At 30.9% G+C, this 23,941-nt stretch overlaps 3 protein-coding genes across 9 annotated transcripts; 2 read left to right on the top strand and 1 right to left on the bottom strand.

Moving 5' to 3' along the window:
* Positions 1-5: 5 nt before the first annotated feature.
* On the top strand, positions 6-13,589 carry LOC105830930. 5 transcript variants are annotated; one of them, XM_036285167.1, is made up of 20 exons: positions 6-232; positions 2,493-2,874; positions 4,734-4,852; positions 5,019-5,179; positions 5,261-6,148; positions 6,411-6,598; positions 7,780-7,822; positions 8,341-8,496; positions 8,942-9,077; positions 9,153-9,359; positions 9,477-9,629; positions 9,724-9,900; positions 10,081-10,232; positions 10,313-10,401; positions 10,562-10,894; positions 11,429-11,696; positions 11,766-11,842; positions 11,918-12,137; positions 12,242-12,654; positions 13,314-13,589. In XM_036285167.1, exons 2-20 carry the CDS (start codon positions 2,627-2,629, stop codon positions 13,444-13,446), a joined length of 4,161 nt encoding a protein of 1,386 aa, XP_036141060.1. In that variant the 5' UTR covers positions 6-232; positions 2,493-2,626; the 3' UTR covers positions 13,447-13,589. The 5 variants fall into 5 exon arrangements, with proteins under 5 accessions (XP_036141060.1, XP_036141064.1, XP_036141063.1 ...); XM_036285169.1 differs by having other exon boundaries at positions 7-232; positions 2,493-2,805; XM_036285168.1 differs by lacking the exon at positions 6-232 and adding an exon at positions 245-615.
* A 154-nt stretch (positions 13,590-13,743) lies between these two features.
* On the top strand, positions 13,744-16,085 carry LOC105830931 (aquaporin-11). Of its 2 annotated transcripts, XM_012670664.3 has the most exons (5): positions 13,744-14,131; positions 14,443-14,627; positions 14,924-15,198; positions 15,412-15,550; positions 15,640-16,085. In XM_012670664.3, coding segments are annotated over exons 1-5 (807 nt in total). In that variant the 5' UTR covers positions 13,744-14,129; the 3' UTR covers positions 15,846-16,085. The 2 variants fall into 2 exon arrangements, with proteins under 2 accessions (XP_012526118.2, XP_036141066.1); XM_036285173.1 differs by lacking the exon at positions 13,744-14,131 and having other exon boundaries at positions 14,145-14,627.
* Positions 16,086-16,182: 97 nt separating this feature from the next.
* On the bottom strand, positions 16,183-23,832 carry LOC105830935 (1-phosphatidylinositol 4,5-bisphosphate phosphodiesterase). 2 transcript variants are annotated; one of them, XM_028189052.2, is made up of 19 exons: positions 23,387-23,832; positions 23,224-23,283; positions 22,996-23,136; positions 22,197-22,276; positions 21,946-22,081; positions 21,369-21,469; positions 21,123-21,289; positions 20,827-21,037; positions 20,456-20,744; positions 20,169-20,366; positions 19,895-20,042; positions 19,122-19,279; positions 18,524-18,926; positions 18,238-18,408; positions 18,025-18,162; positions 17,706-17,883; positions 17,383-17,586; positions 16,864-17,110; positions 16,183-16,524 (listed from the first exon to the last, which is right to left on the bottom strand). In XM_028189052.2, exons 1-19 carry the CDS (start codon positions 23,555-23,557, stop codon positions 16,456-16,458), a joined length of 3,270 nt encoding a protein of 1,089 aa, XP_028044853.2. In that variant the 5' UTR covers positions 23,558-23,832; the 3' UTR covers positions 16,183-16,455. The 2 variants fall into 2 exon arrangements, with proteins under 2 accessions (XP_028044853.2, XP_012526123.2); XM_012670669.3 differs by having other exon boundaries at positions 20,456-20,714; positions 23,387-23,557.
* Positions 23,833-23,941: the final 109 nt, after the last annotated feature.

Raw genomic sequence — 23,941 nt, 5'->3', positions numbered from 1 at the left:
CGTGTGACGACCATCCACCTGTCGTCGGTCGTGGTGTTGGTGATTGCAGCGCGATTCGCTCGTACGAGTGACTGCGAGTGACTATGTAAAATGGCGAAGAGCAGTTGTTATTTACTCGTGCCGAACGCTGCAAAGTGAGAACGGTGAAGAGTCGGAACAATTCAAGGTGCTGATCGCGTCATTCGCACGAGTTCATTACAGCATATCGCCGAGACAGCGTATACGAACGATCGTGAGTATCGCAGATCGCAAGTACGCTCATTAACGAGGCAGATCGGTTGTCTCGTGCAAGTAGGGAAGGCGCGATCGGTCACCGTTATCGTTGTGTTTTTCGTCTCGGGAGAGGCCACCTGTTTTTTGACAAGTAAAATTGTTAATCACGCCACGGCATGCCTCGCCGCGGGATAACGTGTCGATACCGGCGACTCGGAGCCCCTCCCCATCCCCTCGACTAATCCCTTAATCCGCGCGACGAGGTTATGAGAGTATCTATTTAACGGGGGACTCCACAACCGATTTCCCGTTTCGGATCGTCGATACGTGAACTGTATTGATCTTCTGTTTCCCACGACTGGTCAGCGAGTTCCTGAAGTCGATTCCTTTCGGGTCGAGGAGGTGAGGAAACGATCGCGACTCCCTTTGTTCCCTAATTTTTAGGTTATGGTCGTTGCGGGCTTTAAACTGTCTCCGTCGCGACGCATCGTTCCCTTTAATCATCGATCAGGTCCATCGGTTGAATTTATCTTTTTTCTCTGTCGCATCGAGAGAATCAGGAGAGAATTTCGCGCTGGCTTCTACTGATATTTATATAGTAGCTTTCGCGTTTCGGGAACCGCGTCGCGAACTTTTCTTTGACAAGTATCTGTGCAGTTTAGGCACCTTATCCTCATTACACATGTTTCCCAGAATCACTTTAACCATTTGTAAAAATATAATAACACGCTAATGATAGGCATCATTTTCTCACATCTTCACATTTTTGCACAAGGAAATATTTAAACAATTCATTATTTATATTCGCTATTATAATATATTTAGTCATTTAAGATCATATTCATTATATCAAAAGTTAACATTAAACTTTATAAGATATCGCTCCATTTAATATTATTCATATTTTTCACAATTAGATTACATTAATTTCTTAAATTAGATATTAAAATAAACTTATCACATTTATTAAATTTGATGCTTTTTTTTTTTCAATTAAGTTGTGTAATTAATGTGAATTAGTTAATACATCAGTTATTAGCATACATGTGTGTATTTTGTTTATTTAAAGGTTTCAGATAAAATTACAAAAAATCTTGCGTCATTGTAAAAATTGCTCTTATTTTGCTTATCATGAGATACGTATATTCCAAAATTTGTTGGAACGTATTTTGTGATGTAATCTCTGCTGTTACTTGCAGTATATATATAAGACCACAAATAATTGTTTTTTTAAATAAACCACTAATATACACATTGACATTTTAAAGTTTGTCCACACATCTCTTAATAATAATTAATTGTGACAGTGGTGAGGCACTCTATACATATATGAAATTTGACCATCTTAAAATTATTATAATGCTATACATTTATATATATTTATATACATTTTTAAATTAAAGTTGCTTTTATACCTTTCACATAAGAAGTTCTGCCTACAATAATATTCCATTGTGTTATTACTTCTCAAATATATATTTTGTTACATGCTGCTTTAATTTGCAAAATTTGATAAACAATAATTGACACATCATATAATCCAATTGAAATATATACATTGTCATCATGTTAATTTCTTTTTTTATGTCATTAAAGTTATATTAAGAGATCTAAGATAAGCACATATATATATTGTACAAAAAATTATAATTTCTTTGAATTGGATGCGATGTGTACATATTTTTCTATGACAACGATTATTAGCATTTAGCAGAATTTGTTTAAAATTTTTGGGGAAAAATTAATTTTTATAGGAGACTACTTTAAAAGTTGAACAATCTCCATTAATTTATTTTTTAATAATTTATTTTTTCTTTATATTTTAAACTAAAGTTTCTTTTTAATATATAAATATTTTCATATTTTTCCTATGTTTATAAAAATATAATTTTGTAGTTTCTAATATAACTTAATACATGTTTATTCTGAAATACGTGCACCACTTAAACAAATACTTAAACATAATTAAACTTTAGTTAAGTAACTACAGATATGTAATTTTACGAACATGATATTCTACATGCGTTTTGATAATGTCTACGATTTTTAAAGTCAACTTTTTAATACTGTATTATTTTATATTTTTACATTGACAAGTTTTCACGCTGTTATATATTTCTATGTTATTTTAATAATATTTTCTCAACACAATTGTATTGCAACACAATTAAATCTATTTGCTTACCTTTGAAACAATAGAAATTATATTTCAAATACAATAGAAACAATAAAATCAAGTTACATAAAGGTCGGATATAATTCGTGATTGTTTTTCATAGGTTGTATTGTACTATCAGAGTCTTCTACAGACATGATTGAAGGATTGGTCTAATTCAGTGTACTAACGACAATCTACTCTTGATCTTTATTAATTGAGAAAGATCACATTATCAGCATCTAAGTTTTAAATAATATGGCACAATATTTTAATGTTGTGACCAATGCCAGTGGTACTTTCACATTAGAAGAAGTACCAAGAATCTGCGCTACAGATGGGCAACGAACTATTCAGTTAGTTGTTGGGGACGTTAATAATAGCAGTAATGGTTCAGCACGGGTTGTGACTGCTTTTACTGCTGCACCACAAAACAGGCAGGCAATATTCTTCCCGCAAACTATTAATTTAGGGAATCAAATATCTACAGCGCGATTGGAACAAGGGTAACTTATACAGCATGCATTTTCAATTGCTCGAATTGCTCAATATCAGGATATAATAGAGCAACTAAGCTTTCCATATTTTATGAGAAATACATAAACTCAAAGATGTAATTAATTTTTTGTACTTTTAATATCTCTCAGAGGAATGAGCTGTTGATATGATACTGGTTGTGAGAGATGAACTTTAATGATTCTGAAATAATATAGATGCCTTAATTTTTTACTATCTTGATACTTTGTATACCGTTTAATGGGCCATACATTTTGAGATTAAAATATTGTTTTGGTTCCTAAAATGTGTAATAGTTTTATGAACACTCATAGAAAATGCACTTAGATGCGATTAATATTTCGCATTAATATATTCAGTTCTAAAATAACTTTATCTGCAAAAAATAACATAACATAAGAGACATTATTATAACAGGTGCTTCTTAAAGTAGTCTTCTATTACACTATTGAACACACCGCATATATTACATGTAAACATACGCGTATATATAAAAATATAAAATTCTTGGTAGCTGCACTGCTGTATTGATGCAATACATTAGAATGAGAAAAACTTATTGCACCAGTGCAACAGTACAGCGACAAAGAACAAGTCTATAATTAAATTTTAAATGTGGTCTTGGTAAAAATAATAAAATATTCTAAATATTTAAGTATACATTTTGCACGTTTTTATAAATACAAAATAAAATAAAAAATAAAGTATAAAAGTGAAATATAAAAGTATTTAAAGTATATATTTCAAATGTATAGCAGTGTATATTAATTAACTCCATTTAATTTTATTTTACATAATATGATTTTTTAATAATATATTGGAAAGAATAGAACTTTATTTATAGAATAAAACGTGCTGCAAAAATATAAGGAAATTTTAAAAAACATAGTTCATGTTTCACGTTTACGCTTTTGTTGAACTTCGATTTTTTTGAGGATAAGAATTAAGTAATTTTATTTTGTTTATTGAGGAAATTGAGTGTTTTATTTTTTTTATATAAAAGGTTTTTTGTACGCGTGTGCCTCAAAGAAAATATTACTAAAATAATTTTATGTCATAAGTCCATATTTACTAATGTATTAATTATTGTGTGTTGTGTATGTATGTACGTATGTGTATATGTACAGAATTTTAGCGAAATATTTAAGATAAAGTGCAGATATTAAATTTATAAATATAATTAATATAATGAATATTAAAACTAAATGTGTTTTATGATAAGTATTAATCAGAAATAATAATTAAGAATTTTAAATGGCAATAAAATTAATATTATGTATAATATATTTGGTATAATCTAGCCTTAACATGTGTGGCCTATGAGCGATCTTTTGTATTAATGACTATTTTAGTTTTATTCCTGGTTTCTAATTTACCAAGTATATTGTATATGAATTTGAATGTTTTAAATCTATTAATATTTTCTCTCACATTGAAAATCTACTAAAAATGTTAATAACGATCTTAAAATAACATATAATCTAAAGTAGAAAAACTATGTAAGCAAAATATATCTTGTCTTAAAAAATATACATATATATATATATATATATATAGTTTTTCTTATATCTTGTTATATATATATATATATATAGTTTTGCTTTTTCTTAAATTAATCCCTTTATTGAATAATAATTTACCGTTATAAAGTTATCTCGCATCCAGATAACAAACTTTTGTTCCAATTCTGTTTTTCTCATTAGTTTCATCTAATCATTTATCATAAGTCTGTAGAATAAAAAGTATATTTTTTATTGACATATATGTAATATTCAGCATCTTACATAATTAAAATATGATGCATATGTATAACAGTATGTATGTATGTATAATATTTATTATTTTTCAGGCAAAATGTTTTTATAATCAAAACGAATGAGGTATCTGGAACCCCAGAGATATTAAAACCAAATACCGTGAATACACATATTGTTAATGAGAATATTGTGAGCATTGGTAGTAATACAGGTAAGAAAATAGTTGTACTATAAGTATTGTTAAGTAAATACTTGTACTATATTAATGTTTTTAGCAAAATTTGTTAAAGTGATCTTATATTTTAGTATTCCGTATGTAGCATATATTTCTGGTGTTTTTCTTACTAAGAGTACTACGAATAAACCATTCGTTTTAGGTATCAAGACAGAATGTAAAAATGAAGGTCAACAGATGCAAGTTATGAAAATACAAAATCCTAATACTACTATAGTAACAAAGCAAAATACGTTGTTACAAGAAAAAAATCAGACTGCCATTTTAACTAGAAGTAATATACAAAATAATATTGCATCACCAGTGAGTTGCTACATATTATAATAATGTTTAATCAAGAAATTGAAATTGTTTTTAAGACATTCTAATTATCTTTATTTTTAGTCGCCTCTTTGTGTAAATTCTGGATCATTTAATCAGGAAAAAAAATCACTTAAATCTTGTCTTAATAAACCTCGACAATTAACAAATAACGTAGTTGGTGTAGCGTCTCAAACTTCAGATGGAATAAATGTGGTAACTACGATGGAAAATCGGATTCAAAATTCTAATGCAACAGGTCCCAAATCGACATCGTCTGTTAGCAAAAATTCTATCAATGTATCACAAAGACAGAATGTGACTCTGAAACCTGTTCGTATTCCTAATTTTAATATGTCGCCGAGACCTGTAGCAATAGTTTCTCCTGAAATTTCTAAAACACCAACAAGAGTGCAACCATCGGATATGGAGCACTTAAATGAACAAATCAAGCAAGCCAAAATTAAACAATTACAAAAACAACATATTGAAAAGCAAAGGCTTCAACAAAATAATACACAACGACAACTCTCTAACACTTTGCAGCATGTTCAATCGCCGTTGGTTAATCCTTCGCGTCGTTTCATCAATTCTGTGCAACAAAGACCACAGCAGATTTCTATCTCTCCACAACAAGTTCAGAAACCATCCGTAGCAACATCAGTTTCTTCAGCTGAACATAATACACACATTATTAATATTAATATGGAAGCTAGTTCTTCGGAACGTGTTCAAGAGAAAGGACATGTTACGCAACAATCTTCTTCGCCACGATTAGAACATGATAATCATTCAAGTGAAAGCATCGCTGTTTTCCAAAAAGCTATTCACGATCCATTAAATACGATAGTTCGGCATCAAATTCCAGGAAATACAGCAAAAATGTTAGTGATGTTAGCCAGTGGAGAACAGAGACTAATTACATTTGACATACCGAATGAGGATTGCACAGTACATGACCTATTGGATCAGGTACGTGTTGGCTTGATGCAAGGCAAGGTATGTTTCTATAAAGATTTGGAAAAAAATATAGAAGAATTGTACAGAATAATTGACGAGCTACCATATAGTTGGAAGAATTTTGTAAAGTTTTAAAATATTAAAGGAATATAGAAATATCATTGACATATCAACGCTTATTTAAGTTTAAAAATTTTTTTATGTAATGAACTGCATAATTGTATTAGATAATTGTAATTATATGTCATGTTTTAATATAGCTTTATGTTTTTAGGTGGATATTTCATTTTCTGGTGAAATGCAAGTCTCCTTGGTAGATGATCCTGCATTGGGCATAAACTATATAGTGGATGCAGGAGGTTCTGGCGTTACTTCCTTTGATGGTAGTGATGGTGACTGCAACTCTTCTCAGGAAATTGCAAGCACTGCTGTAAGCAGTGAAAATTTATCTCAAATTATCAAGTAAGATATTCTAATCATATCATATTTGAGAATCTAGATACAATAACAGCAAATAACCAGATTAAAATTGTTTTGAAAAATTGAAAGGGTTATAATTTTTAATTTGAATAACAAACATAAACAGCAAAGATTAAAAATATTATTCAGACTTTACTCGATGCTATATACGCTTTAAAGCATTCTTTGATTCTGTCAATTCGTAAAATTTTTTGTTCTGTTTGGTTAATAATGGATCAAAGTATCAAGTAAATCACAGCCTGAAATTTATTTTTAATAATCAAGTAAAATATTTTAAAAGATTGTGCTTGACTATCTTGCGATTATAAATATATAATAAATTAAGTTTTAAATTTTGCATTGTTATTGTATAGAATGTAGAGATATTATATAAATACAATTTTTGAATAATATATTTTGTTAAATATAAATTGTGATGTGGAAAACAGGTTAACATAATCTCTTGAATTATTTAACATTATTAAGATTAAATTTTAATATTTTACTTTATTACTGGATCAGATTTATTTTCAGAATTTTTTTGTTTTCCCTGTACTGTAAAATATTTATCCATGTTCTTCTTTATCATAAGATACATTTGAATTATTTGATATGCGAGATTTATAATTATCATAATTGTACACACTTTCCATAACATTCTATTAGTAAGCGTTAATTTTTTCTGTTCATGCTTGTTCGTGCAGCAGTATTTTTGGTTTTTTGCAATAATAGAGTAACATAGCACATGGCTTAATTTCTTTAAGCTTCTAATTTTTAGGAACTCTAGATGAAACTAAAAAGCAATTTATCTTTCGTATAGAAAAAGATTTAGAGATTTTAGAAACAATATACAATAGCATAAATTAATAGTATAAAACTAATAAAGCAAATGCGTAAAACTAACACTGTTATTGTAGCCAGATTCTTGTTTGTTTATAAGGGCGTTGCACATTTTAGTCGATTAACTTAACTCTGTCTAGTACTATTCTTCTTTATTGCCACCTTTTTATTCGCGCGCAGTTTAAGTCGATCAGCATCTTCGATCCTTGCTCTGCGCATGGAATGGTGAAACAAGAGGAATAGCGTTAAGCGGAGGCAAGCTCAAAATTGATTAAAATTTGCGTGCCGAGTCTTGATTAATATTAAATTCAATTATAAAAATTCTAAAATGATAATATTTCCAGTGCATCAGATGAAAACAGTAACACTTCTTCTCAAACTTGCGAGGTAAGCTTAATAAATTTATTGTAAGAAAATTAGATTAAATGAGGATATTGGCATAAAAGTTATATTTTTTCCAATTTTATTTATATTATAAGTATGTATATAAATTTTTTTTTTAATTCTTAAAATCTGGAATCAGTATTTAATTATTAAAAAAATATTGTTTTAAGAAAGCTTAATATCTAACTAATATAAAGATATACAAATGATTTATATATTGTTAATTGCTGTTCATATATGCCAATTTCTTTGATATTAATGATAATAGATGTTGTACTACATTTGAGTGATTTTTGTATGAATGATATAATAGATGTTATATCAAAAATAACGAAATGAGAAAATAAAATGAAATAAATAAATTAACAACATAAGTAAAGATAATCTACATGCAAGTGTGATAATGTCACAATGATACAATTGATAAGAATTCCATAAGAAATTAAGGAGGATACACTTAAAGTTCGTCATTCCAAATAAATGATATTCTATAAGTACGAAGTATACCGTGTTATTACTAGGAACCTCTTTTGGTCACTGGAATGCTTGCTCTCTGTCCACACTGCGGCTACAGTTCACTACACTTCAACCGATGTGAACGATGTAATACAAAATTAAAAATTGAAGAAGTCAAGTCGATACCCATGGCTGAAAGGAAGGAGACTAGGACTGTCGATGTAAGAATTATGACTGTGGTGCCAGAAGACCAATATATTTAATAATACAACATTAACGATTTATTATATGACCTGTTATAATGATCGATTGTTTGATTGATGAATGACTAACAAATTTAGTTTACTTAAGATTAAGGATTTAGTTTAAGAGGTCTAGTAACATAGTATTTTTAATGCAGTAAGTTTAGACCGCTTTCATTTCAGCACATGGTCATAAGAAATGTTTTATTTAAAGAATTTACACACACACACACACACACACACACCTGAAGTTCTACAATTAAGATATTTTATTACTGCCATTACAGGTTGTATAGAAAGCAGTTTACTACGATTATCTTAATGTATTGTAATATTTCTATCAGCAAGTTCTCTCTTGCTCCCTCTTTTGCCAATATTTTCCGTGTTAATTTACAAATGTATATTACTGTATATTTTTTTATAGATGATCCATAAGAAGAACAACGAACGAAATGCTATGAAATTGGAGAAAATAGAACGAGATGGTCCTACATGTAAGCGCCCCAAAGGAAAGGGTAAAGGTACAGCTTCAAAACCAAAGCCTATTCATAAAGAGCCAGGTATAATAATAACATATTTTGTGTTATGATATATGTATATGACATTTATATTTATTTTATGATTTTAATTTCTAGAATGTTTGACAATATCTTCTGATGAAGAGGAAGAAGGTAGACCTAAAAAAATAATAAGCACTAATAGTAACACAGTAGTAGGCAACGCAAGTAATGTTTTTAACGAAGATATGGACACTATTCTGGATAAAGAACCCATAATTACAAACAATTCTGTTTTTAATTTATATGACGAGAGTACGATGGATAATGAAGAAAATAGTAGAGGTAATTGTGCGTACGCGTGCGTGCATGCATGCGCACGCGCATGTATGTCGACTGATACAACAATATAATAAAATGAATATGATAATATAATAAAAATGAGACATTATTGGATTTTAGGAATATCTGAAAACAAGAATTGTTTAGATATCGGGCAACAAACTGCTCTAGAGTGTCGAACAGTTAGAATAGGTTCTTATAAATATATTCCTCGAGAAAAAGTAGTGATTTCCCATAGTGGTGTAAGATTTAGTGTACCTTTGTTAGAAGATGGTAAGTTGATTTTAATATATATTAATATAGTGGGGGAGAAAATGTCTAGGTAGAAAGATTTACAAATTCCTAAAAATATTTTAATATTTTACAGATACAAGTTTTGTTACTTTGGATGTGAAATATAGAGATATAATTAAGCTTTTAATTCATTTTGGAAAGACAATGCCAGTACTATTCTTTTATACTTCTCCAACTACGGGAGCCATGATACGTGAATTATTAGGAATGCAAGATCCAAAGGGGCCATATTACGATCCAGCTGGAAGAGGTATTTACATGACATATGACGTTCTATTTTTATTAGGTTCTATATTTATTCTAAAAAATATTTATTTAATCTCTACAACTTTTACAAACATATGTATGTTTGAAAAGAAAAGAATATAATATGTATAAAGTTTCCTAACAGATCTGTAAATTGATACTTTATAATTTTATTATTTTCTAGATCATACACATAAACGTATTACACTATTACCAGATAGGTTACCGGAGGATTCTAAGTCGATACTGACAAGTTTATTTGCACGGGGAGATAAAATAGATGAATTAACTCCTAAAGAAGCAAATGATATACTTATACGAGCATCACCAAGGGATGTATGTATTTTAAATTAAATTTTGTTTTATTTAGTTATGTACACATAATAATGCATATATCTTGATATATTTGTTTTTAGTGCCTACAATCGCTTATTACTACACGGAAGCTAAGTCAACAAAACTTAACAAACACCACAAATACTAATGCCAATGATGACATACAAACGTGAGAATCTTATTTAATAACTGAATTTGTTCTTTATTAATTTAATATACTGGAAAATATATTTAATAATTTTATCTGTTTAATAATTTTTTTAAATATAATTATAAATTTACAAATGTAATTGTTGAAATTTTTTGTACAAAAATATTTATTTTTATAGAATAACTGTTTATCCACCGCCTCCTGCAAAAGGGGGAATAGCCATCAACACTGAAGATTACTTGTGTCTTGCGGAAGACCAGTTCTTGAACGATGTGATTATAGATTTTTATTTAAAGTATTTGACCTTAGAAGTATTATCAGAATCTGATCAACATAGAACTCACGTGTTTAGTTCGTATTTTTATAAACGTTTAACTAGCCCACATGCTCAAGCTGCTGAAAGTAATGTGCCAATGACACCTGCCGCGAAACGGCATGCAAGAGTGCAGAAGTGGACGAAAAATGTTAATATATTTGAGAAAGATTTTGTTATAATTCCTATAAACGAACAGTAAGTAAATTAATACAAGGCCAATACAAGCCTAAAGCACAATAAACTTTTTTATCCAGTGTGTTTTGATGAGTTTCAAGACCATCAACTGAGAATTTAAAAAATTGGAACCAGTATTAAGATATATAAACAAAAAATTTACCAAACAAAAAATCCACCAAGCAAACCTCTCTCTCTCTCTCTCTCTCTCTCTCTCTCTCTCTCTCTCTCTCTCTCTCTCTCTCTCTCTCTCTCTCTCTCTCTCTCTCTCTCTCTCTCAGCGCGCGCGCACACACGTATATGTTGTTTGGAAATTATATCTATATTTGCCGCACATTGCTTACATGATTCTTTTGCACATAAACGAAGAAAAGGAATTTAAGTTTTACTATTATATTTCCGCGCTTTAGGCTTGTATAAAAATTTATTTTACATTAAATTTATAAAATATAAATGATGTAATTAATTTTATTTATTATTTAAATAATTCTTTTGATTTTTGATATTTATAAATAAGAATCATATCGTTTTACATAACAATAATATTGTTTGTAGCGCACATTGGTTCTTGGCCATTATTTGCTTCCCTGGATTAGTTGGAAAAGTCGCTACCTGTGTTGCGAAAACTGGTGAAAATAACGTTCCTAAGACTACACAGAAAACTAAAAAAATAAAAGAGCTGAAAGCAAAGGCTGTCACAATTGGTTCTACAACAATTACGCCTGTACCCACGACTATAACGATAGACCAGTTAGACGATGGATCTGAGAGGGACGAAGCAGAAGGCGATGATGATGAAATGGAAATGGACAGTGATGAAGAGGTAAAAGAATAAATTTTATTGGTGAGAATTTAAAAAAAACAGCTGATTAATGCAAAATATTTTACTTAGGACGAGACTGATCAATCGGAAGAAAATAAAACCCAAATTAATGTTAAACTCGAAGAGCAGAAGGAATTCGTTAAAATGTAAGCAGCATATCTGCATCACGTATATGAATATAATCTATTGTAATTTTAATATTTGAATAATTTAATTTGTAGTCCCTGCATATTGATATTTGATTCGCTCGCTGGTGCTAGCAGGTCACGAGTAGTTGCTACGTTAAGAGATTATTTAAGTTGTGAACATGTTGCGAAACTTGGTGTAGAAAAGACATTCTCGAAAGATACTATTAAGGGAGCATGTCCCAAAGTACCCCAACAATCAAATTTTACTGATTGTGGATTATATGTACTGCAGTATGTGGAAAGTTTTTTCAAGGTAAGTATATTAAAATATATTTAATAGTTTTTACTTATTTTTTGAATTTATTTTTCTTTATGTTTGATTGCATAAATTATCAATGTGATTATTTCTCTTTTTAGAATCCTATCAAAGATTATACTTTGCCAATTAAAATTTTGAAAACATGGTTTGAAGAAATTGTTGTAACAAGAAAAAGAGAAGAGTTATCGAACTTACTCATTAAATTGATGAATACCACCAAAGGGGATAAAATTATTAATTTGCCTACTGTAAATTTCCCCACGCAAGATGGCAAGCTAAAACCGAAAGTCGAAAATCAGACAGATGCAAAAACTGCGAAATCCGAATCTGAAAATAACAAAAAAAAGCCTGCAAGTGATGCAGAGACACGAATTGTCTCGATTGTGACAGAAAATACCGAATCACCTAATGAGTTTGTTAGTAGAACTTATCAGATCATTCCTTATTCTGTGAGTTCTAACTCAACTGAGAGTAATCCAACAGAAATGTTGACGGAACAGAAAAATACAAGGTATACACAATGTATATGTGTCTTATAATTTTATACTTGAGTTTTTGTTTTTGATTACTAAAATGTGATTACATAACATATTTGCTGTTTTCCGTACTGCAATTTTCCATGAATGGTCTGATCTTTTTCAGAAATATCTTTTCAAGATACATTTAAGCATGTAATTAAATTAAAGCATATTAACTTATAAATGAAATTAATAATAATTGCTTTAATTTAATATATATGTCATATTTCCAAATGTTACCAAAAGTTTTAAAATTTTATAAATTGTTTTGTTATTACGTATAAATATCTTTGTAAATTTGAACATAATTCTCTTATTAGTTTAAAAGTTATTTAATTTTTTGTTTATTCTTGATTTTTACGTAAAATCACATTCTATAGTATTTATTTATAATTTTGATCAGAAAGTAACATTCTGAATTAAATTATAAATTTTGTACATATACAAATAAAACTTTAATAAACATCGTGCAAAAATACATTGGATCCATTTACTCGTTTAATTATTTATTTAAAATTCCAGGAAAATAGGGTTATTCTTACTGTATAAGCTATTATTATAAACCAAATTATTCTTTTTTTTATTTTACAGCGGATTTTCGAGCCTTGATAAGTTAATATTGTAAAACTGAATATTTTATTGATTTTTTTAGGTCTGAAGCGATGTCCTACTTGAAAAGTAAACGAATTCCTAGGGTAGTGTCAAGGACGCAGACGCAGAATCAAGATGACTCTCACAGCACTGCTAAAAAGCACAAAGGAGAGTCCTCCAATTCCTGTAAATAAATGTTTCTTTTTTACAGTGATAAGATTAATGTTAATCTCTACACATTCTCAGAATACATGAAATCATTTATTTCAACGTATATATAAAATAATGTAGTTAATTCATGAAACGAATAAAACTGCAGATATGATTTCTGATTGTATTCGTGGAGTCCCTTTATAATTGACCTTAATATGTATTTTATATGACAATTTATATAGTATTATTTTTGTCTATAAAATTCTTTTTTTTGTATGAATTATTTAAAGTGGTTTAACAGCATCAGATATACATTCTGCAGCATCCACGACGTCATTGGTGCATTGCGCCATTCAGTTCTCTGCAAGAATCGATTGTGTACTCACGAAAATGAGAAAATGTATTTTAAATTATGTTTTATTACACCATATTTTAATTTTTTTCTAAGTAATTTTTTAAACTAATTATTTTGAATGTATTGTTTTTAAGACCAAATTAATAGAAATTCCGTTGTTTTATGACACTGTATTTCGAGACAATTTTGGCAAGTTATTTAAAGCTTCGCGACATATTCTCGTAGAGAGAGAGATATATATTCGCCACTCCTAGTTTTAAATAACCGTTACGTGAACCCGTACTCAATGCGAATGCCTCGTGCGCGAAGTATTTATGAAAGCCGAGATAATAGTTGAAATAGTAATCGGTGTGATTTGGTGATTATCCTATGTAAGTTTTTAGTATATTTCTCCATTAAATTAGGTAATTGTAGTTAGTGAATTAGTTACGTAATGCAGCTTTACTTTTCCCTTTTATCATTAAATGCATGTTATTATACTTGATAAAATATTCAATATAATTTCAATGATGAAAACAATATATCTATTTGTAAATTTCTGTTATAAATGAGTTATATAATACTGTGTTAGATATACTATAACTATAACTCTCTCTTTATCATGTGGAGTCGGATGTGCTTTATTACGGTCATATGTTATGCTGATGCCGCACTTGTTTAAATGACACGTATATCTTAATAGGATAATGCCTGGATCAATAGACTTGATAGTGTCTACAGTATATATCGGAGTTACGATTTGGATAGCGTATTGGCTAAGACTCTATGCACTATTTTATCTTGATTCTTATCCCCTTACAAGAATTTTGGTCCTTGAATTCATTGCTACGGCAGAACTTTGCGGAGCATGTTTCGAACTCATTATAAGTAAGTCGATTCTTTATTGTACAAATATCAATTTATGCGATGTCGTGTGACTAATTTTCAATAAATGTTGAACTTGCGGATTTTTTAGATTTAGATTTTTTATTTGTATTATACAATTATGTATTATTATATTTTAGCGTTATAATTATATTATTTTAATGTATGTATCTTTAAGTTATTGATTAAATTTTTTTTGTATTATTTTCTATTATTTTATTATTATACATGGTATAATAGCAAAATGATTTATTCTAAATGCCTTCTTCCCAAAAAGAAATTCGAACTTGTCTCTTTAGTTGCGGATAATTGGGGAGTATGGATGTATGCGTTTTATTTATTTCTACTAACAATCTGGTGGTCGACAAACTGGGATGAAGCTTCGGCATGTCCTTATACACATATGGAGGATATAGTAATCCGTAAAAAACCCCTGACCGTCGCATTTCTATCGATATGCGCAGAATTGGCCGGCGGTTTTATTATATTTAGGTACATCCAAATGTTGTGGGCGTTACAATTCGCTTCGACGCACAAGAATAGAGCTTACGGCGATTGCACTACAGATTTACAGGCAAGGCCAAATCATCACTTTTAACTTTACAAGCAAAATTCAGTTTGCATATAAAATGAAATATTAAAAGTTAATATTAATATTCAAATATCATGAATTTTATCATTTACTCGATGTATTATCCAACATAATACATGCTCATGTTTCACACGTGATTTGGAATAATTTTATTATTACTTAATAAATTCAAAAATGCGTGCAATGATTTTTCAGGTATCCGTTATAACTGGAGCACTTGTGGAATGCATTGCAACGTGTGTATGCAGAGTAGTATCTCGCATATTAGGTGACTTGAACCCAAGATTCAGCACGATCATTGATGCCTTCGTGGGGACATCTTTGGTAGTAGCAGGTTGGCGAATGTTTCAACAATCTTTCTATATTCTTCATAAGATGAAGAAATATTTGTATTATTGATCTTTGATACATCCTTGGATTCAGCTTTTAATTACACCGGCGGTTACTTCAATCCCGCATTAGCGACTTCTTTAAAATACGGCTGTCTGGGAACTTCGTCTCTGGAGCATGTAATGGTTTATTGGATTGGAACATGCATTGGATCTATTGCGTCCTTGCGCGTATACCGTATGCCGTTTATACAAAATTTTATTCAACAACAGGAAAGTACAGCTACTTTGTATTCTTAGATAAAATTTAGTAGGATTTCAAAAAATTAAAATGTTTGTGGTTTAAAATTATCAGCATCTAATACTCTTTAATAACGTACAAAAGTATAACAACGTACAAAATTGTGTGCCAAACGATAGTTTTATACATTCCGATTGTTATGTAAATATAATTGTAAAGCTGTGCATGTTTCTGATTACACTTTGGAGACAAAAAATGTTTTAAAATTGTTGAGACTATTAATAAATATTTTAAATGTATTATATAATGTATTAGGTTTTTACCTCTGCCATTCTTTATGAAGAAGAAATTGATATATTTTATGAAAAATACAAAGTAAGGTGTTTCAACGAGATATTTTTTGATAACCATTTCTTTATTTAATCATATATATATACATAAGTATTAATATTTGTTATAATAGATATTTGTTTATCAGCGATTAATCAAAGTTTACAAACTTTGTTGGATTACATGTTAGCGAAAAATAATTTGTTACAGGAATATCTAATGGTATAAAAAACAATATATGATTATGAAAAATATAAAAATAAGTACATGTATAATACAAAATATAAGATAACAATATTAGTAAGTGATAAGTATGTGATAATAGGAATAGTGAGAAAATTATGTATAGAATTCTGCCTTAGGTGATAAATCGTATTCAAATACTTCGTTCTCATATAATTCAATACTCTGCAAAATAAACAAACAAATGCACATTATTTCGCAAAATTATATTAATAGATGGAAATTGCATATATTTTTTTATAATTTACTTTATTCTACATTTTTTCTGTTTTCACAGGAAACAGTAAAACATTTAATGACGATCGAAACTTTTTTCTTCATTAAATAAAGAACAGGAATAAAGTTTTTATAACTCAATTCGCAAGTTCTCATTCTAAAGAGAACTATGAGAGGAATTTGATGCTTTTATCTTCCAAGTTTTATAAAATTGCTTATGTTGTAAAAAGATCGATATGTCTTTCTATTAAAGAAGACCGTTAGGATGAATAGCTATCTCAAACTTACTGCATTGATGTCTTTGTCTAGATCTTCTACTTGTTTTTGGTGTGTAATTTTCAGCTTCTCTTTTTCACGACCTTGCTTGATTTCTATATTTTTCCTTTCTTCTATGAATTTTTTCGTATTCTGTTGTTTTTTTTCGCGAAGCCGTCTATCCTTATCACCCTTTGTCTTCAAAGCTTTATCATTCATCACCTCCTTCGCTGTTTCCACGGATATTTTCGCTTGATTAGTATTCATATCCTTTATGTCTCTACAATATTAACATATTTGGAGCAAAGAAAAATTAAAACTTATGCTATTGTTAAGATTAATTCTCTATCGCCGGGTTACTCGAGATTCAACAATAAATTGTTTGTGATATGAGTAGAGATAAAATAATAGTGCACTTGCAATTGTTATAAATGCTATCGAGAATACTTTTGGATCAAATTGGACTGCGTTGCTACCATTGCTAAAGCATTTGCAGTTAGAAGATTAATCATCGAGAAAGTATGATAAAATAGATGAATGGCATAAACCAACCTGTCGTGTTTCGCTTGCATCTGTTTAACTTGCGTAGCTTGCACGATCTCGATCAATCTTTTTAACTCATCACGAGAGTTTTGTGTTTGATTTTTCAATAATTCCCATTCTTCTTTCCTCTGCTTCTCCATTATGGCGGACCATTGGGTCGTTTGTTCACTTATAATTTTCTTTACATTCGCATCTTGCGCTAGAGCATTTTTGCTAAAAATATTATATGTAACATATTAAATAATAAATATAGTAAAATTTCTAAATATGTGAAAATTTCTAAAATCTTTTTACGAGATAAAATTACACTAAAATAAAAAACTTTAATGTACTCTTTTCCTTTGGTTAACTTCTCGATGGCGCTACAATGATTCTTTTGCATAGTTTGTCTCTCTTTAGCATGTTTCTTCTTCATAGTATCCAATTCTTTCTGATGCTTTTTGCCCATTTTGAAACCTTTCTCTTTTTTTAAAGATTCTAACGTGATAGGTTCAAGTTTGAATGCCTCCGCTGAAATTGTGTAAGTAATACCGCATGTATAATATTTAATATGCATATATAATAACAAATAATTTTCGACATAATTTTTTATTCTCGTAATTGTTAACTTTTTATGTAAAAAGAAAAATCACTTGTATATGACTTTATTACCCTTCTTCATTTCTTCTTCTTTCTTCTTAGCTTCCGCCTTGGTATCCGTCTGTTCTATTCCAAGTCCCTTCATCGTCTCACTTTGCTTCTCGGCAGCTTTGCTAAAACCGCCCGGATCCGACAAAGCGGCCATAAAGTCTGAAATTGGAAGTGGGCTTGTGAACGAAAACCACGAAGGGTGCTACTATTTTTGAGTATCGGCTGGAATGCTACCTTCGAATCCATCGGGAACGTAAATCTTCAGCTCTATGTTGCAGAAGAGCATGGGCAACGCCATCGGGAAGTTTGCTTCGGTTTTCAAGGAGATATGTCTGTAACCGGCCTGCAGGCCATCTAAAGGTAAGATTCGCTGTCCGAGCAATTTGCCGCTCTCTTCATACACACCTGAGTGAAAGAAAACACGATAATGAAAAATGTTCGGTTTGCGAACGGCGGCATAAATTTACTTCGAATTTATATTACGATATGTTCTCGTAAAGAAGAGACGTCAAAGATGTACCAAATCTGAGCACCGCCAAATCGGGAAGGACGACCTTCCGGAATAAGAACGGCTCCTCGTTGTAGACCGGATTCAGACCGTTCGCAGGCACCATCCGTGTTCTGAATTCCTTCTTAATCGTGTCTGCTGGTAGACCGTACATATCTACCTCCACGTACGTGCCCACCTTCTTGTCCGACAAGAATTGCCCGGCTATAACTTGAACGGAGCACTGCGCGGTGATGATGCCATCGACGTCCTCGGAAAAAGGGTCGAAGTTTCGATCAGGCCGTCGCATGAAGTCGGGTTTTAGTAAGTAACCCGTCGTACCATTGTACTCGAATTTCCCCTGATTGAGCTGTATCGGCAGATCGGGAGTTTGAAAATTCAAAGCCACCATCTGACAGCCGGCGTTCCAAAAGACCTAAATAAAAACAAGCATCTCGCATATACATATAAATGTACACACAAACAAAACGAGATTGTCCATTTTGTTTCTCAAAATAATGGAAGAGACTGCGACTTTCGATGCAGTCTGTATATTATTAAACAATAGGAATATAACGTGAGTAATAGCTCTGCGGGGAATCTAAGCGCGTTTGTGTATTGTTGCAGTTACCTGGGGCATGTAATTCGACGAATCAGCCCTCGTACCCTTTGGATATATTCGACTCATTTGCCGCTTGTTGTAATTAACGAACTCCACGGAGTGAGTTTTCAGATAGTTAAGAGCGGCAGTCTCGGAGAACGAAGACATATTATGATGTATATTCTTGCCTGCAACGTCGGGGTCGAGACATTAGTACATGTCGCGCGCGCGACACGTGTGCACGTGTACGCTCATTCATTTAACCCTCCTTAAGTCTCCGGGACGTACGCACTACCACGTACACGCTCGCTACCTCGGTAAATTTAAGGTACATTATATAATACGTAAAACTCGTCGCGAGAAAAGAATATTAAATTTCGCGCGTTTACAAACTCACACGTCTTTAATGGACAACATTTTTGTATGATTTTGCAATACTTTAGATATTTTATAAAAAGAAATAAATACATATTTATACAACAGTTTTAATATTATAATTACGATGATTAATGTATACTTTTTTCTACTGTTGAAATATATATATATATAATTAATTAATTAAATTACACACACATTTACATATTACAACAGTCACGGAAAGTACAACGTTATTAATTTAATTAAAAAAGTTAAAAATTAATTATTATGAATCCTTTGGTAGACTTGTTTTGATGTTAAAAATGATTCTCATAAATTCTTTACGAGAATCTCTTTAAGTTATTTTATACAAATTTGCGTGTTGATTACTTTAATAATTAATTTAATAAGATAAGTTGATGTTCTGTTAAAAATATATTACGTACTCTCGGCAGTTTCAAAACTCTGAAATTTTATTGGTTGCGCATAGTTTATCATTGACGAAAGGTAAGGATGAACCCTCATTGTACTGCCTGTGTATTGGACTGCTTGTACCTCTTCGGTTCCTTCGCCTCCGGCAGGAGCTTCGCCTTCCTGCACAATCGCAAACGTATCAAATGTAACATCACAAATTTTTACCAGACGAAAGAAGAATGAAAAAGGGATAGCGAAGTTTAACTTTCATTTTTTTTCAAGATTTATTAATATAGTTATATTTACCTTCGGTGGTTCTGGTTCTGGAGGGGGAGCAGCTGCAGGTGCACTGGCATCCTCTACCACTTCATCCTTGACTTCGAATTGTCCGGCGCGAAAGAGCTCAAGCTCTACCTTTTCCACTTCCGGCTTTAATCGTTTGTTTTTAATCAATATCTTGCGTTTCAGCGCGCTCGGCGGAGGAAGAGGAGATCCTGGCTCGAGCTGGAAATAATGTATGTACATGTTCGCATATACGGTTAATTTTAATCCGCTAATCTCGCGGCCATTAAACGTAATGTCTCTTGACTCACGGGATAATCTTTCAAGGGCTCCTTCAGCAACAGGTCGCCAAATATTTCATCGCAGTATTTTGCGAGTTTATATTGTTGGTTCATGCAGCAGTGATTCTCGAAACTCAAAATTACGGGGTATTCAGAAGTGACAAATGCAGTGTCTCTTATGGCGTAGATCACATCCTTGAAAAGGATGTCGGTGCACATAGCTTTGCCGTGGGTTATGATAGGTTCCTCATCCTCGCCCTTTCCGTCCCAACAATCCAACTCGACGCATCTGCAGTTGTAATAGTCTTTTTTCGTTTTCCTTTTAGTATCATTTCGAAATATTTTTCAATTTATTCGCCATCTTAATGTCGTTAAAAATGTCGACTGAAAGATAGCATTACCTGCAACCAGCGAGTAGAACCTGTCGGTACATTTCAACGGTGCTCTTGCCACCGATTTGACGGCCGCTGAGGTAAGTGTTGTGACTGGAATTGATATAATAATGCGCGAGTGGTTGGTCCATGTCCATCCATTCTTCCAATTTGTCTAAGAACACCGGTGCGTTCTCATCTGACATTAAATACCGTATAAAACCCTCCTTCGTTAGCTTTTCTAAAGATAGTAAGACATTAGAACGTTATTTGTGATGTAAAAAATGAATAATGACAAAAAAAAATTGGATATTGCTTAAACTCACTTTCTCCTTTTGCTTTTTCATCCGTTTCATAATCATTGATAATTTCCATACACCTCTTCTCTGTGTACAGTGGATATAAGATTTCATTAAGCCGCGGATCCCTCTGCTTCGTATTCATAAATTCCACCAATTGCAATAAATTTATGGTATCGGTTTTTCCTTTTGTGCTGTAAATACAAAAATAATGATATAATTTCGTGTATAATTTTTGTATGTATGCAAGGTCCAGTTTAATATAATACTTACATCGATTGAAATAGTTCTTCAATATCATTTCTAGGACATATCTTGAAATACAAGCTATAAAACTTATCGAATGTGAAAGCTTCTGGTTCTATTTTGTCATTCTGAAACATGAAAAGTTACAAAATATAATTTTACAAAATATAAAACGCGTGTGAGCAATGAGATATATTTGCAGCTTAAATAAATATAATTTTTACTTACAATTAACATTAACATTAATATATTTATTAAAATAACGCTGTATTATAAATAAGGATATTCAAAAACATATAAACTTTGTTTTATACGAGTTAATAACAAGATAATAACTTCGAATATATACGACGTACTATAAATACTGTGACGATTAAATTTATGTGCAAAAATCGTTTGCAATCAAAATACTTACATCATCAAAATTAATGAAGAAGAATTTTATTCTCTACTCCAATTGAAATTGGAAAAAGTCATGCAATTACTTGCAGCAAAAATAACTTTGAAATTTCTCTAAATAAACTTTATCGATCGCATTTGAATGTTAATTAAGATCCTTTTTCTTTGGAAAATACCCTTGCTATTTCCATACTTACTGACTCACCTTTCCACTGGGCAGACCTAGTTCCGATAATCCTTGATAAACGAGTTTTTCGGTCTTTCCAGATGCAAAAGTCTTTGATATCACTTTCACAGGAACTTTTCCCTTCGGATCGACTTGAAAACTTAGCTTCATCCAACTAGCACGATCACCCAAATTTCATTTAATGATCAAAATAAACAGCATTAGCGTTCAAATAGATATTTGTTATATTTTTATGCAGCCATATTGAATTCGAGTTGATGAATACGTACTGCTTCATAAGCTGTGTTCTTGGACAAACGTTACTTGCTTTTGTGTTGTGTGTAATTAAACGCAAACCAGCCTGCCAATCCTGAATTAATTAAATCACAGATTAGCATTAATATATAGAGAAATTAAATAAGAATATAATTGAGGATATTAATTACATTAATGATAAAGTAATATAAAATTAATCTGTATATTTAAAACAAAGATAAAAGGGCAAATTAAATAATTACATTAAAGGTTAAATTGTGAATGTAATTCTCTACATTAGCGGTCAATATTCATATGTACCAAATTTTCACGAGTAATTTAATTATAATAAAAAATAGGGAATATTTTAAAATTAAATTAAAATTAAAATTCTGTACAAAAACAGTTGGCTTATAATTGACGGGTTCGATTTCAACCATCATTCTACATATATTTTTCTTAGGCTGCGTTAAAGCTTAAGGATTCTATAAAGTCTAAAACTAAGAACGTAAAGATTGCATCAAGCCTAAAAGAACTATATGTGTCCAGGGTTTCTATTAAAGCTTGTGTTAAGCTTGAGGAATGTAAAGTCGAGCAACTTTCATTATTACTACTACTTCTACTTTGTACATGTACATCTAAACAGACGTATCCGTTGTTAACTTTGAATTAACATTACTCTGTATTATTTAGATTTATTTTGAGCTTAAATCCTTTTTTAAATTTATTTATATAAAATTAAATTTGAGAAAAATGTTAATAATATTGACAAATTTCTCTAAAGTTTAAATTTATAAATGTAGTTTTAATCGTTTTACAACTTCTTAATTATACCTTAGCAGTTTGTGCATCCGGGCATACAACGTGCTGATAAGTAATATTCGTATAATCCACCCCGGAGCAAATAGTTAAACTTTTTTGATCCAGTTGCTCCGAGGTTCCGTGTTTACTTAATTTATTACATAACTTTGGATCCTAGATAGACCAATCGTCGCGATGTAAAATATAAATTATTATTATTATATTATTTTTATTTTGAATTTTATTTTATGTAAAATTTACCTTTGGTGTGCCTCCGTAACGAATATCGCACACTTGAGCCAACTCTATAACATCACCATCCTACAAAAATATCATGATTTACTTATATCGTGAGTTTATTTGTTGAAACATAATAACTGAATAATTTATCTAGAAGTTTTACAAAGATTCTACGGTAAGCTACCTTGTCATCGCTTTTCCAATATATGAAAAAACCATACTCATCGACTTTGAATAGGCAATTCGGCTCGTATTCAGTCGTCTCCTTGTCTTCGAACCATCGATCGAACATTAAGCCATTTCTCAAGAGCTCCGGCACTTCGATGCGCCAATTAAATTCGAACTTCTTTGTCATGGTTCGGCAACTTTAAGCGGAACGACGTTAAACTTCGATGCGAACTTGAGCCTGCCCGGTGCTCAAATGAGAGCTATCGCTATCGCGGGACTTGTGTCCCAGAGACGCATAATGCAATTAGTTATATCTAATTTAACGTATGAGGATTCAATACGATGGAAACCCGCTGCGTAACGGAGATTCTAAAGTTACATAAGCTCGAGTCTGACGAAATCTTCTCTAAGGTTCCATGTTATATGGTCATTTAATAGCCAAATACAATAAATCATAATTATTAAGAAAGAAGAGTAATTATATGATATGTCCACATAAGTTTAAAAAATTTCGTTTTAGTACTTTCAATAAAATTAAAGGAATTAGGAACTAAGAAGCAATACGAAAATC

This window comes from Monomorium pharaonis, chromosome 4, assembly GCF_013373865.1.
Source record: "Monomorium pharaonis isolate MP-MQ-018 chromosome 4, ASM1337386v2, whole genome shotgun sequence".
Classification (NCBI taxonomy): Eukaryota; Metazoa; Arthropoda; class Insecta; order Hymenoptera; family Formicidae; genus Monomorium; species Monomorium pharaonis.
Note: the sequence above shows the minus strand (reverse complement) of the source record. Positions and strands in the feature narration are given on the sequence as shown.

Excerpts from the sequence above, each read along its gene's own strand:
- LOC105830931 (XM_012670664.3), top strand. Across the intron at positions 15,199-15,411 it reads ATTGCACTACAGATTTACAG|GTATCCGTTATAACTGGAGC; the intron begins GCAAGGCCAAAT and ends ATGATTTTTCAG. Across the intron at positions 15,551-15,639 it reads GACATCTTTGGTAGTAGCAG|CTTTTAATTACACCGGCGGT; the intron begins GTTGGCGAATGT and ends CCTTGGATTCAG.
- LOC105830935 (XM_028189052.2), bottom strand. The coding sequence starts at position 23,557 with ATGACAAAGAAGTTCGAATTTAATTGGCGCATCGAAGTGCCGGAGCTC. Across the intron at positions 22,082-22,196 it reads AGAACACAGCTTATGAAGCA|TTGGATGAAGCTAAGTTTTC; the intron begins GTACGTATTCAT and ends TGATCGTGCTAG. Across the intron at positions 17,587-17,705 it reads AAGTTAACCAAAGGAAAAGA|CAAAAATGCTCTAGCGCAAG; the intron begins GTACATTAAAGT and ends TAATATTTTTAG.
- LOC105830930 (XM_036285167.1), top strand. The coding sequence starts at position 2,627 with ATGGCACAATATTTTAATGTTGTGACCAATGCCAGTGGTACTTTCACA. Across the intron at positions 11,697-11,765 it reads AAATGGACAGTGATGAAGAG|GACGAGACTGATCAATCGGA; the intron begins GTAAAAGAATAA and ends TATTTTACTTAG. Across the intron at positions 12,138-12,241 it reads ATGTGGAAAGTTTTTTCAAG|AATCCTATCAAAGATTATAC; the intron begins GTAAGTATATTA and ends TTCTCTTTTTAG.